At 53.1% G+C, this 15,773-nt stretch overlaps 2 protein-coding genes and 1 non-coding gene across 3 annotated transcripts; 2 read left to right on the top strand and 1 right to left on the bottom strand.

The window, feature by feature from the left end:
• Positions 1–5,850: 5,850 nt before the first annotated feature.
• Positions 5,851–11,176, top strand: SPBR_01191 (DNA topoisomerase II; the record flags this gene model as incomplete). The annotated part of the gene is made up of 3 exons (XM_040759502.1): positions 5,851–5,925; positions 5,990–6,640; positions 6,725–11,176. 3 exons carry the CDS (start codon positions 5,851–5,853, stop codon positions 11,174–11,176), a joined length of 5,178 nt encoding a protein of 1,725 aa, XP_040619824.1.
• Positions 11,177–11,740: 564 nt separating this feature from the next.
• SPBR_09519 lies at positions 11,741–11,829 on the top strand. The gene has a single exon. It is a non-coding gene; the product is annotated as a tRNA-Gln (tRNA).
• Positions 11,830–12,981: 1,152 nt separating this feature from the next.
• On the bottom strand, positions 12,982–14,262 carry SPBR_01757 (ndt80-like DNA-binding protein family protein; the record flags this gene model as incomplete). The annotated part of the gene is made up of 1 exon (XM_040760067.1): positions 12,982–14,262. One exon carries the CDS (start codon positions 14,260–14,262, stop codon positions 12,982–12,984), a length of 1,281 nt encoding a protein of 426 aa, XP_040619823.1.
• Positions 14,263–15,773: the final 1,511 nt, after the last annotated feature.

Here is a 15,773-nt window from a genome sequence, read left to right as displayed (position 1 = left end):
CACCTGTGCGTCTACGGCACCCTCGTCTTGCTCACCTTCTTTTCCCGCCTTGCATGTGTCAGGCACCGATCTGGCCATCCTTTCTCGTCTGTCTCTCTCGCTCGCGCAAGCATGACGGGATTCCATCTCGTCAGAGACAGCCCGTGCAGATGCCGCTGTTCCGCCTCGATTTGCACCAAAATCACGTTCTACAGGTGTCGGGCCACGCTGAACCTCATCTATATTGTCGGTGTGCGTGCTTCGAGCAACAGACGGACCAAGGACAGCAGCATGTAGAGGGCAATGGCCTGCATTGTGGAGTCGGTTCTGTCTTGGGTGCTTGGGTGCTTGGGTGCTTGGCCCTTGCCGCCTCTCCTTTCTTTGTTTACGATGTCTCATGATCAACTGGAGTCGGGCCTCCTTTCTAGAAAATACTTGGAAGACGTGCGAATCCACGGCGACTCTTGGACCCTTGTGCTGTCTTCTTGCTGTAAATTGGCGGCCGTCTCCCTGCACATATCGACCACCGCCAAAATTGTCGGAGACTGGGGTGGTGGGCGGGCTTCCTTGGAGAGGAAGAGGTAGCTTGAAAAACGGAGCAAGTCACAAAATGACAAGTGATCGAACACGACCACGGAACGAGCGACAGAAGCGAGGAAAAACAAGCGGTTGCCGACACTCTTACCTTGCTGCCCACAAAAGTGACAGAGTCGACTTTTCGTTGGAGAAGGGAGACAGAGGCGAGAAAGAGGCAGAGAGAGCCGTCGACAATTTTGTCGAAGCGGATCAAAGACGGGAACTGCTGGGGTTGAAGGGAAAGGGGAAAAAAACGAGAATGGCGGGAAACGCATAACAACAACGAAGATACAAGACATGGTCTTGGCTACCCTCGTCGACCGAACAACTACAACAAACGGATACAAAAAGGAGTGGAAAAGAAGAGAAACAAGAGAGTAGAAAGGAGAAGAGAGAATCTACTGGGTCGGGCCTTTGGTCTGTTGGCCTCCAGGACTCGCATGCCGCATATTGGGCTCCAGAGAAGAAAGGCTGGCTGCATGGAAACCAAAAGAGAAGCCACAAAAAAAACAATTCCGCTGTCCTGTTTTGGTTATGCATACGCCAACCAGCATGACATTGCCACGGTTGGTTTGTCTCTTGCTGCCAACAACTCTGCCAGTGACAAGGCAGTATGCATCGGAATATGAGCGGCGGGTTCAAAGACGGACCTTGGGATACACAGGGACTGGCTACGAGGTAGATGGGTAGATTAGGAGATGAAGTGGTGCACACCACCCTTCCGAAATGGGAGCGAATCACGGCGAAATCAAAAACACAAGGGCACGAATGACGGTCCAATGGACAAGAATGTGAGCATCACTGGAGCCTGAGAAGACGCAAGTTAGCGAAGAGTCGGCAACACCGTGAAACCAGTCTAGGCAGGGCGGGACAGACGACACAAATGTGACGAAAAAAAATCAAATGACAGGCGGAAGGGCTCAGAAAACAAAATACAAAATACAAAATACAAAATACCAAAATATGATATCAGACAAGTGAGCAACCACAAACATTACCCTTCGTCCCCGGCCCGCCTCTTGCCAATAGTCCAATATTGTAGATGGGGATAGGCAGGTAGACAGCGCCGTCGCCCATGCCGGAGCCCCACGTCACTGACCATTTACCATTTCCTCGCCATGACTTTTATTTGAGTCCACGGTCTGGCCGAGAGCTGTGAGTTTGTGGCTGGCCAAAAGGCGAGGTGAAAATGACAAATGAGATGGCGGGTAGTTGCGGGTCACCGCCTTTGTGAAGGTGAAGAGGTGAGCTCGCAGCTTGCCAAAACAGAAGAAATCGAAAATTCAGCATGCAAGAATCGAACAACTGCAACCTTGGAAAACACCCAGCACCTCCTTTTCACACTCTCTTAGGCACGAGACGAGTGGCGCGGTTACCTGCAGCGCCGACACATCATGAACTGGTGGCTAACCGTGGAATTCATATCTGGATGTCTCATCTCTTTTTTTTTTTTTTTTTTTTTTTTTTTTTTTTTTTTTTCTTTCTTCTTTTCGAGCCCTTGTCTCTCCCTGCCATCGTCTCCTCCCTCTCCCCTCGTTTCCTTCCTTCCCGCCTGCCTTTTGCCAGCCGTCCATCCGTGGACCGACGTGCTCCCATACGTACCGGCAAAGTCCTTGTAGAACAAAGGACGGCCAACAAAATGAAAGGCAAAACAGAGGCGAAAAATAAATAAATCAAATACGAGACAGGTCGTCCAGCCTAGGGCAGAAGAGACAAACTGACGGCCTGCTCGCTTGACTCGACACACGTGGCATCTGCAGCTACTCGTTAATTAAGAATGATGCATGAAAGAGAGGCTCGAACACCGCCAGAATAAAGTAGTCTATGGGCCAGTGAGGTTGAGCAAACAGTATCAGAAGTCGGTGAGCACGACAGCCCAGCTCGCCGCCTTGTCCAAGATGATCTATTTTTCAGAGTATTATTTTTTCTAAATGAAAGTAATCATCTACCTTTATGCGTCCATATGTGTATACCTGCAAAGGAGAAGTAAAATAGCAGTTTTCAGCTCTCAATCATGAACAAGGCAAGCTACGGTCGATATGTTGGAGTTGAATGGATTTGCAAGAATTTGGCTCTGATTCCTTTTTTCACCTCTACATTGCAGGTGTGCTCCTGACAATAGACTGAAGAGATCGGATCTGTGGTACGAGTAAAACTCTTCGCCTTTTGGCTTTTCGTTTTATTTCCCTCTTTTTTTGGTGTGCACAACGGCGGAAGGACGGGAGTCAAAGAGATAGAAATAAAAAGGATGCGCACTGACGCTACATCCCTTTGACCCCTTGGCCGTTGACTTGTTATATTGCATCCGCGTCTGTTGTGGCGCGTACTTGATGTCCACCTTTTTCAACCTCGCCGGTACCTTTGACTGTGTGTATTTGGAACAAACGTGTCCTTGTTACTTTCTCAACGTATTTTCAACATTAATTTATTCGTATAGCACAAAATCATCCAGAGTTTGTTCTCTTCAGGACGATAATTGTAGCCGATCTGCTGGTTCATTGAGAGCGTGTTTCCAGTTTCCACTTTTATACTCTCATGCGTTAGCTGTATCACAGCATGGCACCAAGACCAGAGAATAAGCCTCGCCGTAGATGGCGCCAAGGTAACAAATAGCAACAAGCATAATACTAAAACGGTCTCTCATTTTAACCTTTTTGTCTCCTTCTCTCCCTGTCTCGTTTGAGTTAGGGAGCACAAAAAAGACAAATGAAGGGTAGGGCGAGAGAGGGACGATGGTACCAGGCGGGGAAAGACGAAGAATATAACGAAAAAAAAAAAAAAAAAAACACTTAAAGAGATAATCTGGTTTCAAAACAACTCCGTTCGTATTCTCAACGGGCAGTGTTTCAGTTGAAAAGTTTTGTACCGTTTGTGTAATAATCGCTACAGCGGCCTTGTGCTTCAAGAAGATGGAAGAAAGGCCACTAAAATATGGAGAAGGGGGGGGGGGGGTTGGTCCATGACCCGGCGTGGATTCTTCCAGCAAGTCAGTGCCACAAAGGTCAAGGAGTCTTGATTCAAAACCATCTGTGTAACTTGACCAGTAATTGTACAGGTAACGGGATGGGGATAAGGGAGGAGAAAACGGGAATTCGACAGATTAACAAAGGTTATCCAAGGTAGCGGTCTTGTTGCATCAAGTAATGCGAGCAAAAGCGAAGAGTTAACGTTACTTTGAATACAGCCTTAGATGTATGTGGCGAAGGCCAAATGTCGTCGACAAATAAACTGTTTTTTAGTCTCGTATGGTTTTTGTTGCAGTGTTCATGTCGTTTAATCACCTCTTTTGTTGGTGCCTGACTCTCGCTAAAGCAGAATTCATGCTGTCCACCACGGCAAGTCAGCTGTAGGAATTGGGCATATTGAATATTTTTTTTCTTAAAAAAAAAAAAAACACACACACCGGCAAACGCAATTAGACAAAGGAATGGGTTGGAGGGAGATACCCTCTGGGGCCGATGATGTCGTGTATTATAGCGTCTTCCATTTCTGGCTAGGCAAAGAGATCCCGGCGACCAGAATTAAGCTACAGGATGAGCAGGTGTGTGCAAGATGCGACTGTCTGCCGGATCGATCAAGAGCTTGTACGCCTTCTGCCGTGCACTGTATCACAATTCACCGGCTCTTTCGCGGCGACTGGACTGGTAACAATGGCATCTGGCAGGTGGCAGCTCTGGTCAAGGCCAAAAGACGACGGCAGCGCTTTGCGTCGGGCTCTTGTCGCGCCGTCCGTTGCTAACAGTCTTTCTCAAGGGGTTTGAGGAACACAATTTCAAAAAAAAGGAAACAATCCATACGAGAGTTTCTTCCCTGTTTGTTTATTGCCCAGGGGCTTTAAACTGTGTAATCAACATGGGACAGCTGCCGAGCCTCCGAATACGGGATGATGTGGCAAACGTAGGCGGGTAGAGCTGTCTGTACTACACCCGATAAGCGAATAACGAGGGACCACAAGAAGCGCAAGAGCAATGCCCATGCGACTGCGTGCTTCGTGAGCGGGAGAGTCGGACAGGAGAGGCTGACAACGCGTGTGCAGGGACCTCAGCAAAATCGAAAAATATAACGAGGAGCAAGCGGACAAACGGAGAACAGGCGACGAGACGGGCCACGAGAATAGTGTCTATCTCCTCTAAGCAATGGCACGAGAAGGGGTAGACGAGACTGCCGACACCGGCCTCAGGTCAAGACAAGATATGGCATGACACAGGTGTGTCGTCTTCTTTCATCATTGCACGCAACTTGACCGCTCTCGCGCCTCTTTGGTGTCGGAATGGCAGTTGTGACTTCCGCAGGCTGGTCCGTCGCAATCCGTCAGTCCCCTTCTTGCTCATGCTCTTGCTTTTGCACTTGCCATCCTCCCCATCCCCGTCTCGTCGTGCTCGACAAGGGAGGGGAGCATGCCGCATGAGAAGATGCTTGTGTTTGTGGTCGTGGTCGTGTTTGTGTTCATGCAGTGCGAGGAGGCTATCCTCTTGTGTAGCCATGTCCAGGCGGTGCCTGCTGTCTACCCTGCTTCACCCCTCTCCTCCCTCCCATATCCCATTGCTTGCCGACGACGTGAGGCAGAGCCATTTGTTGTTGTTTCGGCTGTTGTGGTGACAGTTGTGGCTGTTGTTGTGGCTGAGCTGAATTGGCATTCAGGGGAAGGCTCATGCAAAACAACAACGCTGCACGTGACACTCCTAAACTGACTGGGCAAGAATGCTTCGATGACTAAGTCGTGTCGCTGACGCGTTTTGGAGCCGAAACACCTCCCGCGAAAATAAGCCAAACAGGGCTTGTTAGGGGCAAAACAGAAAAAGTAGCATGGCGACCAGGGGCCTTCCTACTTTGTTTACATTACGGCCGTGGCTTCCCAAATTGGAATATCAAAACAAAAACAAAACAGCAAGCCAGAGGGTCGCACTTGCTTTATGTGAGCCCCTCTTTTTCACCGTCCCCGGCCGCTCATTCCCAGTCGTCCCAACTCTGCAACGGCGACACTTCTCACGCCATCCCTCGATCCTCTCGACACTTTCGACACTCCCGACGCCTTCGACGCCCTCGACAACAGCGGCACCCACCACGCTCTCGACATCGCCGGTCCGCCAGGTTCACAGGACCGGATCCTTGCGTGCCCTGTTCCCTTCGACGTATTGCACTGACGTCCTGTCTCAGCACTCCCCGCGGCCACTGCCCCTCTTTGAGCCGCGAACGACGTGCGAACTTCACAGTCGGTCTTCGACACCCAACCGCGCTCCCGGGGCGCATCCATTCGCTTTCCCCGGACAGACCGCTCCTCTGTTCACCGCCAAGATGGATTTCGACGACGATATGAGCGACCCGGCGTTTGACATGGACAACGACTCGGAAGACTACTCGCCGGCGCCGGTAGGTGTCACTCCGATCCCCTGGACTGCACGTGCACGTGGGCCATACTGACATTCGCTCACAGAAGGCAAAGGCGCCCGCAAAGAAAGCCGCTGCGACAAACGCAGCACCAAAGAAACCCACAAAGGCCGCACTGGCAAAGCTGGCGGGGAAGCCGGCCGCGTCAAAGAAGAGAGCGAAGCCCACGAGCGATGACGAGGACAATGCCAGCGACGGTGATTTCGGCTCCGGCAGCGTTGGCAACCTGTCGCAGACCCCGCCCAGTGCCAGCAAGCAGAAGAAGCCGCCCGCAAAAAAACCCAAGTCGGCCGGCAAGCCGCTCGCGGAGATTGCCAACGACAGCGTTAGCCACTTTGACGGCGCCGACGATGCGCCCGCACCGTCGCAGCCCACGTCCAACAAGACGGCGTCGGAGATGTACCAGAAACTTACACAGCTTGAACACATTATCAAGCGTCCCGATACCTACATTGGCTCCGTCGAGCATCTCGAGCAGCCCATGTGGGTTTTCAACAAAGAGACGACCCAGATGGAGAAACGCAACGTCTCTTTCGTCCCCGGCCTGTACAAGATTTTTGACGAGATTCTCGTCAACGCCGCCGACAACAAGCAGCGCGATCCTGGCATGACCATGCTCAAGGTCACTGTTAGCCGCGAGTCGGGCGAGATCAGCGTCGAGAACAACGGCAAAGGTATTGCTGTTGAAATGCATCAGGTATGTTTCGCGCACACATCAGAAATCAGAGACCATCGGGGCACCAGGTGCAGTCGCTAATCGCCCTGTTTCCCCTGTCCACAGAAGGAGAAGGTGTACATTCCCGAGCTGCTGTTCGGCCACCTCCTGACGGGCTCGAACTACGACGACAACGAGAAGAAGACCGTTGGTGGCAGAAACGGTTACGGTGCCAAGCTATGCAACGTCTTCTCCACCGACTTCACAATCGAGTGCCAGGACTCGACCAACGGCAAGCGCTACAAGCAGTCATGGCACAACAACATGTCTGTCATGGACAAGGCGAAGATCACGTCGAACAAGACCTCCGACTTTGTGCGCGTGACCTTCACGCCCGACTACAAGCGCTTCAACATGCCTGACGGCATCGACGATGACCTGGAAGCCCTCATCTACCGCCGCGTCTACGACATGGCTGGTGTCGTGGACGGTGTCAAGGTGTACCTCAACGGCGAGCACCTCAAGGTCGGCTTCAAGAAGTACTGTGACCTGTACGCCAAGGCCATTGCCCAGGAGCGCGACGAAGAAGTGACGGGTGAGGCGCTGCCCGATACCGCCACCGTTCAGTTCGAGGACACGAAGCTGCACAGGCGTTGGCAAATCGGTTTCACCGTGTCCGACGGCACTTTCCAGCAGGTGTCCTTTGTCAACTCCATTGCCACGACGTCTGGTGGCACACACGTCAACTACATTGCCGACCAGATTTGCACTGCTCTGCTGACGGACCTCAACAAGAAGAAGAAGGGCCACTCTCTCAAGCTGAGCCACATCCGCAACCACATCTTCATTTTTGTCAACTGCTTCATCGACAACCCGGCCTTCAACTCGCAAACGAAGGAGCAGATGACTACGAAAGTCAGCGCCTTTGGCAGCAAATGTGTCCTCTCCGACGCCTTTTTGAAGAAAATCCGCAACTCGGACGCCATCAACAACATCATTCACTTTGCCGAGCGCAAGGCCGACAAGATGCTGTCCAAGAGCGACGGCAACAAGCGCTCTCGTATAAGCAACGACAAGCTTGTTGACGCCAACTTGGCAGGCACAAAGCACGGCCACGAGTGCACGCTCATTCTCACAGAGGGTGACTCTGCGCGTGGTTTAGCTGTTGCCGGTCGTGCCGTTCTCGACCCCGACCGCATCGGTGTGTTCCCGCTCCGCGGTAAGCTGCTCAACGTGCGCGATGCGTCAATCGACCAGATCACCAAGAACAAGGAAATTCAGAACATCAAGCAGTTCCTTGGTCTGAAGCACAAGCAGGTCTATACCGACACCAAGGGTCTCCGCTATGGTCACCTCATGATCATGGCCGACCAGGACCACGACGGTAGTCATATCAAGGGCTTGCTCATCAACTTCTTGCAAGTTCAGTTTCCGTCCTTGCTCCTGATTCCGGATTTCTTCCAGGAGTTCATCACGCCCGTTGTCAAAATTTGGCAAGGCTCCAACCCCAAAAAGCCCACAAAGACCAAGGCCTTCTACACGATCCCCGAGTACGACGAGTGGAAGGAGACCCATGCGGCGGAAGTGAAGCGGTGGGAGCACAAGTACCTCAAGGGTCTGGGTTCCAGTTCCAACGAGGATGCCCAGGTGTACTTTACCAACCTCGACGCCCATCTGAAGGACTTCAAGGTGATGCAGAGCGACGAGGCGCAGCTTTTCGACCTTGCCTTCTCCAAGAAGAAGGCGGATGCGCGGAAGGAGTGGCTTGGCAACTTTGTGCCTGGCACGTTCTTGGACCAGTCCACAAAGAGCATCACGTACACTGATTTCGTGAACAAGGAGCTCATTCTCTTCAGCATGGCGGACAACATGCGTTCCATACCCTCTGTCCTCGACGGTTTCAAGCCTGGCCAGCGCAAGGTCATCTACACCTGTTTCAAGAAGAACTACGTCAAGGACCAGAAGGTGTTTGAGCTCGCTGGCACGGTCTCCAAGCTGGCCTCGTACCACCACGGTGACCAGTCGCTGCATCAGACGATTGTCGGCCTGGCGCAAACCTTTGTCGGGTCCAACAACGTCAACTGTCTCGAACCCAGTGGTAACTTTGGTTCTCGTCTTTCTGGCGGCTCTGATGCTGCCAGCGCTCGTTACATTTTCACGCGCCTGTCTCCCTTTGCCCGCCGTGTCTTCAGCCCGATGGATGAGCCTGTCTTGGAGAACAATGTGGATGAGGGCAGCATCATTGAGCCCAAGAACTACGCGCCGATTGTGCCCATGGTTCTCGTCAACGGTGCCGACGGCATTGGTACTGGCTGGAGCACGCAGATTCCCAATTACAATCCCGTGGACATTGTCAACAATCTGAAGCGCCGCATGGGCCGCCTTGGTAACGTGGACGGCGAAGAGGCGCCCTTTGAGCCCATGGTTCCCTGGTTCCGCGGCTGGAAGGGCACACCTGAGCCGGACCCGACCCAACCCGGCCGGTTCCGCTTCAACGGCATCGTCTTCCAGGACGACAAGCACCCCAACGAGATCAATGTGACGGAGTTGCCCGTCCGCGTCTGGACCGACGACTTCAAGGCCCGACTGGAAGAGGTCATCCGCGCTGAAAAGTCGCCTTCCTGGATCAAGGACTACAAGGAATTCAACGACCACCGCAATGTGCACTTTATCATCCAGATGGACGACAAGCACATTCGGAGCGCGCTCGACGAGGGCCTCATTGAGCGCTTCAAGCTCTCCAAGACCATCGGTACGACGAACTTGGTCGCGTTCGACACCGAGGGCAAGATCCGCCGCTACGAGAAGGTCGAGGACATCATGGAGGAGTACTACAACTACCGCTTTGGTGTCTACACGCGGCGCAAGGAGCATTGGCTGCGTGTATACCACACGGAGTACCGGAAGATCCGCAACCAATACCGCTTCATCTCGGAGATTATGGAAGGCAAGCTGGTTGTGTCGAAGAAGAAGAAGGCCATCGTCGTGCAGGAGCTGCGCGAGCGCAAGTACGACGCCTTCCCCAAGGACAACGGGGACGCCAAGGGTGCCAAGTCCAAGGACGACGAAGACAATGTCGAGGAAGAGGAAGAGGAGGACGATGGTGGTTCGGCTCGCGACTATGACTACCTGCTCTCGATGGCCATCTGGTCGTTCACGCAGGAGCGCCTGGAGCGGCTCAAGAAGCAGATTGATGCCAAGAAGGAGCAGTACGATGAGCTCAACTCGAAGAGCGAGAAGGATTTGTGGTGTGCGGATCTCGACGAGTTCATCAAGGAGTGGGAGAACCAGCTGTTGCTCGACAGCGACGTCCAGACCAGCATCCGCCGCATGGGCCGCCGTGCGTCCAAGAAGATTGGTGCTGGCGGTGGCCGCGGCCGCAAGGTCAAGGACGAGGACGACTACGTCGAGAAGAAGCCTGCACGTGCGCCCAAGGTGTCGGCCGCGATGAAGGCGCTCAATGCGGCCAAGCCAGTGGAGAAGACGTCGGAGCGGTTTGCGGAGATGTTCTCGGCGAAGCCCAAGACCAAGCCCGCCAGCCAGAAGCTGGGTGCGGACGGCGCCGAGGACGATTTCTCCGACGACGACTTTGCTGCCCTGGCCAAGCCCAAGAAGTCCAAGACGGCAGCCGCCCCCATTGCAGCTGCTGACCGCGTCGTCGACCTGAGCGACGACGACGAAATGGACGAGGTGGTCCCGACCATTGCGAGTGCGGTTGCCGGCGGCCGCACCAAACGGGCGGCAGCGGCCAAGGCCAAGACGTGGACGCTCGACTCGGAATCCGACATGGACGAGGACGACAACGATGACGAGATGCTCGGTGATGTCGGGTCCATGGTCAAGGGCATCGGCGGCTCCGAGGCAAAGACGTCCGGCTCATCGGCCAATGGCCGGCTGAGCCTGTTTGCCATGTCGCGGCCGGAGACGAGCCAGGGCGACAGCAGTGGTAGCGGTTCCTCGGTGCTGCCCAAGACCGTCCGCGCCAAGCCGTCAACCAAGTCGTTTGACTTTGACAGCCACGACGACACCAACTACGAGGCCCTTGCCCTGTCGTCGCCGCGCAAGTCCACCAAGGGCGACGACGACGTCAAGTCGGAAGACGACGATGACGATGTGCGGCCGAGCAACGCGACTGCGCTGAGCACAGGATCGACGCTCGCCAAGAAAGGCCGCGGCCGTCCTGGCGGCGGCGGCGGTGGCGGCGCCAAGGCCAAGGCCAAGGAGGACCCCAAGACCAAGAGCGCATCGGCCTCGACGCAGCTGTCGCCGGCGGCCAAGGCGTACGCCACCAAGAAGGCGCAAGCGAGAGCGGCGCTGTTTGACAGCGACGACAGCATGGACGACATGGAAGCGGCCCCTGCCCCGCGCAAGCCTGCGGGCAAGGCCGCCGCATCCAAGGCATCAACGGCTGCCAAACCAGCAGCCAAACCGGCAGCCAAGGCAGCCACAAAGGCTGCCCCTAAGCGCTCGGCACGGGCAGCCACGGCCACCAAGAAGAAGCCGGTGTATGTGGACGATGACGACGACGACGACGACGTGAAGGACGAGGACGACGAGTTTGCAATGGATTTCGACTAGACGGGGTGTGGTCTTGCTGTTTCCCTTTGCAAGTGTTGCAGGCGTCTTGTTACATGTTCTGCGCTTTTCTGCCTTATTCTGCACTGCTTTTGTTTCTCTTCTTTCGCACACAGTTTTCTTCAGTTGTATTTTACGGCGCGATATATGCTTGTCTTTTCGGGTTCGGCCATTGGTGGGAAATGGGCTTTGAAATGGGACACTGTTTGCTCTGGACTGATGTGCTTTTTTGGAATTGTGGCTGTCGACTTGTACAAACTGCAGCCGCGTTTATGCGTTGCTACCAACACAATATTGCACTTGACTTTTGCAATACTATGCAAAGCCGTGAAGCAACTCCCTCGAGTGGGTAGCGGCTCGGCATTTGGTCTTTATTTCGTCTGTTTCTCTCTCCCAAACCGCATATATCTTGCAAGTATGTTGTATTGACGTAGAACGAAAGCAAACGTAACACTGGAATGAAAAGAAAAGTCACAGGCAATATGCGAGCGCCGGCAGCACGCTTCCTTTGTAAGTCTGTTTGCAGCGCCGGCACCACAACAAAACGGGCCAAAGCCCAACACAATGGGTCCTATAGTCTAGCGGTTAGGACATTGGATTCTGATCTCGTTGTGGAACACCTTCCAGTAGCCCCGGTTCGATTCCGGGTAGGACCTTAATTTTTGCCTTTTCTTTTCTTTTCTTTCCTTTTTTTTTGTTTCTCTTTGCAGTTCTCCATTCAGGCCACCTACCGAACCCCCCCCCCCAACTCCACCCCTGCACGATGCCCTTTTCTCATCAATGTCTCTGTCGCAACGAGTGACAAGTACTCTGTGCTTTGGCCGAGAAAAGCAAAGTTGCGGTGTGATGAGGCCCGCCAAAAGGGAGACCACAAAATTGATCCGTTGCAGGATGGCCAATAGTTTCTGTTGGCCCCTGTCCAGAATTTATCGTTTTGCTCTTGCAGCGGCTTGACCCCGACAAGGCTGAGCAACGGGGGCGGAAGCAAGGAGGGATGACCAAAAAAAAAAAAAAAAAAAAAAAAAAAAAAAAAAAAAAAATACAACATACATTGCACAAAATTGAACCATTTGTGAACTAGGCTTTCTTGGGTTTGATTTTGGACAGGGCCAGACCCAACAGCCAACAGTCGTCATCGTTACCATGGGGCAAAATCGTATGCGAAAAAGAAAATCAAATCAAATTCGACATGGAGATACGACAATGATGAAAAGCGAGAAAACAAAAATTCAAAAATCCAAATGAGATGCCAAAAGGCCAAGACAAAAGAAGTGAGCGCGCGGGTATTCAGTTGCGTACAATGCCAATGTTTTCCCGAGAGCACCCCCCCAAAATCAGATAAAAATTTCCTGCGCCCCCGCTTCGCTTCTCTTTCTTCGTGTCCTTCCAAATATGCCAACAGTTTTTGGTTTCAGATTGCTCCCTCCCTGCACTATCGTCCATCCAAGATAGCACCTCAAAAACAAATACCCTTTGCTTTTGTTGTCGATGTCGATGTCCGTCGGACTGGTAGGGTGATGCAATGCAGTGTGACAGATCGAGTTGTTCGGATTGCAGTGTTGTATTCGTGACTCTGCCCCACAACAAAGTCACCTTTCCGTCCTGTTTTCCTCTTGTATGCTCTTTTTTCTTCCCCTCCCCCCATTCGTCACAGATATCATCTAAACAGATGTCGTTACACATTATAAAAACATTACGGAAGCGCTGACATAATCCCAGGCCGAAGCAAAACCGGTCTGTTGGTGGAGGCCCAAAAAAAATCAAGTTGTGGCATGCTGTTCGTGCTGTGACCACTTTCAGTTGGTCTTTCATGACATGGTAACGCTGGATGTTGGTGCAGCTAGAGATGGGTAATAGCCGTTGGAGCTCGATTTGCCTTCGTAACGGCCGCAGCGATTTGGGTAAAAGTTCTCGCCCGGGTAGAACGTATTATGTCCATGGTGAGAACCGTCGTTCTTTGCCCTTGTTGCATCCATCGCACTCGTGCTCAAGTGAGGGAGCGCTGTCTCGTGGTCGCCTCGCTGGTGTGAGTGAGAGAACAGATCCACCGGGTGCCGCGCGTCGTGCGTACTATCGCAGATGGGCGTCGGGAAGTACTGGTATTCCTTCGGCTCCACGATGCTTTTCACCTCGTCGGCCGTCATGACTGGATGGTCAATTTCGACGTCGTGCTGTGACTGCTGCTGATGGTGGCGTGATGCACCACCGTAGTGACCAGACCGCGGGTCGTACGAGCTGCCGTAGGCTGCGGGAAGAAGAGTCGACCCGGCCGAGCCAAAGTCGGATCCCATCACCTGCGAGCCACCGTAGCCGAGACTACCAGCAGAACCGCCAGGGCCGCTACTGGTACTGCCGCGCCGTTCGGCCTGATAGTGGCCTGGTGACCGACCTCGTACAATCATTTTGGCTGACTTGCGGTGTGCAATCTTGACGGTACGCCACTCACTACTTCCTGGTGCGCCTACCTCCGCCCAAAGCTCGACAAGGAGGTGGTAGTACTGCTGCGCGGCACGGCGCTTCCCATTGTTGGCTGTTGCTTGCTTGAACTGGATCCGCTCAAACGTGTGTTCTGTCGGGTGTCCGGCTTGTGGCGGGCCATAGCTATGATCGTACCGGCCGCCCACGGACATACCACCGTCTGCGCTGTACATACCCATGTTGTGATGTGCTGGCTGGGGCGGCTTCGGGAGGAGATGCACCTTCTCAGGACGCGCGGTGGGCCCCTTGTCTCTCTTTGGGGTGTGCTGGACCAACTCAATGACATGGTTGTCATTGTCGGACACGACGGCTGAGATGCTCATGGAAAACCCGTGAATTATGTTTCTTGTGCCGTCGGTCTGCAAAAATGCCAAGCCCGACGCCGGGTAATGTGGCGAAACGGCAAATGAACATATGCAAGAGAAGTAGTTGCGCCGGTAGCATGTCCACTCTTTGTCGGCCAGGAAAAACCCTTTGTCAATGGTACCGTTGATCTCCAGCTTGACGGGCTGACCGGCTCCAGGACCATCCACATACTGAAGCGTGCCAAACGACGTCGTTTCCATCAGCGGTGGGATTTGAGGCTTGCCCCCAAAGGTACCGGAATCCATCTTGTATGGTGCCGTATAGGTCTGATTGGGGCTGGGCGTCGGCGAGAGGGGATGGTGACGGTGAGTTCCCGGGAACGAGGGCGACCGAGTGGAGTGGTCTGTAGCCCGTCTAAAGGACGGTGTCGCAGTCGAGTACAGGTCCCGTGTGGAAATCTGGGCAGCTGGATGTGGCAATTGTGCTCGGTGGGCATGTCCTAAACCAGACGATGGATTGCTGTTTCTGGTATCACGCAGTGTCAGTGACATGGTCAAACTTGTGCCTTAAATAGTAACAAAGCCACTAGAACAACACAGAGAAGTGCTGAATGAAGCATGGCCAAAGGGTAGTATGAGGCGGAGGGAATATAAAGGGCATCAAAGTTAGGTGAAAAGGGCCTTAGATGCAGGTAACGGCAGAACTCACGCGGTGCCAAGCCGTGTGCGGATGTCTAGACTCGAAAAGATATGCGGCGAAGCAGACGATGGGTAAAAGGAGCCGTTGTTGTCGCCTTGGTACGTGGTGGCCTGGCTGAAAACCGATGGCTGGCTGGGGGAATATAGACTTATGACTCCCGTCGACTGTGTCGAGCTGTCGAGGTTCAGTGTGGAAGTATTGGACTCTTGGCTGTATCTAGACGGTTGGTGACTCGTCAGTAAGAGAGATATGAAGGGCCTGTCCTACAAAAACAATGGATATGACTAGAACGCCAGGAGCGGGGAAAGTGTAAGGAAATCCGAGAGAAACAAAACAGACGAGTAAACAGGTCCTCGCAAGCGTCGCTAACGCTGTGCGCCTTTGTCTACGCCGCACAACAATTCCGAGAGTGCGACCGAGTTCTTTGTGAGACGGACAACGGGCGCTGTGATACACAGCCGGTGGAGGTAATGCATTTGAGCGAACTTCTGTTCACACAGACTGTAGGTGCACCGCATGATTCGGGCAAATGCACAGTCCACAGAGGTAAAACCCAGACAGGACTGGTTAAACATGCAGCCACTGTCGTGACGCACGGGTGCTTTCGTAGGGGTGCGAGGAAGAGGTGGAAAGGGCAGAGAAGAGAGCGCGATAGATCAAGATGCGGCAAGGGGAAAAAACGAAAGAAACAAATTCCGGAAGAGAAAAAATCAACGAGAAAAAAGGTATTGTGCATGCTTTGCTGGTAAGGGGGAGGTGAGGGGCTCTTCCTTTCATTCCTTGCATATACTTTTTTTTTCTTCCTTTTTTCGGTCCACCTAACAGCACATTCCTTGCTGTGCTTCCTTCTAGAAGACAAGAGAAGAAACGACGGGTGCATGGCGTGAAAATCCGACAAGGAAACAGAATCGGAAATAGCTCAGGGGTATGTAGGTATTGGGGGTGCAGCACAGAAAGGTAAGGATATGATGTGTGTGGAACAAGTGAAACAGATTTCGGAAAATAAAAAGGTATCGAGCCCAAGATTTGACAACATATTCTTTAACAGTAAACAGGGAAAACAAGATCAAACGGTCAAAAACCGCGCTAGTCGGTGAAAGCAGGTGTGCAGGTGGCA

This window comes from Sporothrix brasiliensis, assembly GCF_000820605.1.
Source record: "Sporothrix brasiliensis 5110 chromosome Unknown Cont18, whole genome shotgun sequence".
Classification (NCBI taxonomy): Eukaryota; Fungi; Ascomycota; class Sordariomycetes; order Ophiostomatales; family Ophiostomataceae; genus Sporothrix; species Sporothrix brasiliensis.
This window is presented reverse-complemented; position numbering and strand designations above follow the sequence as displayed.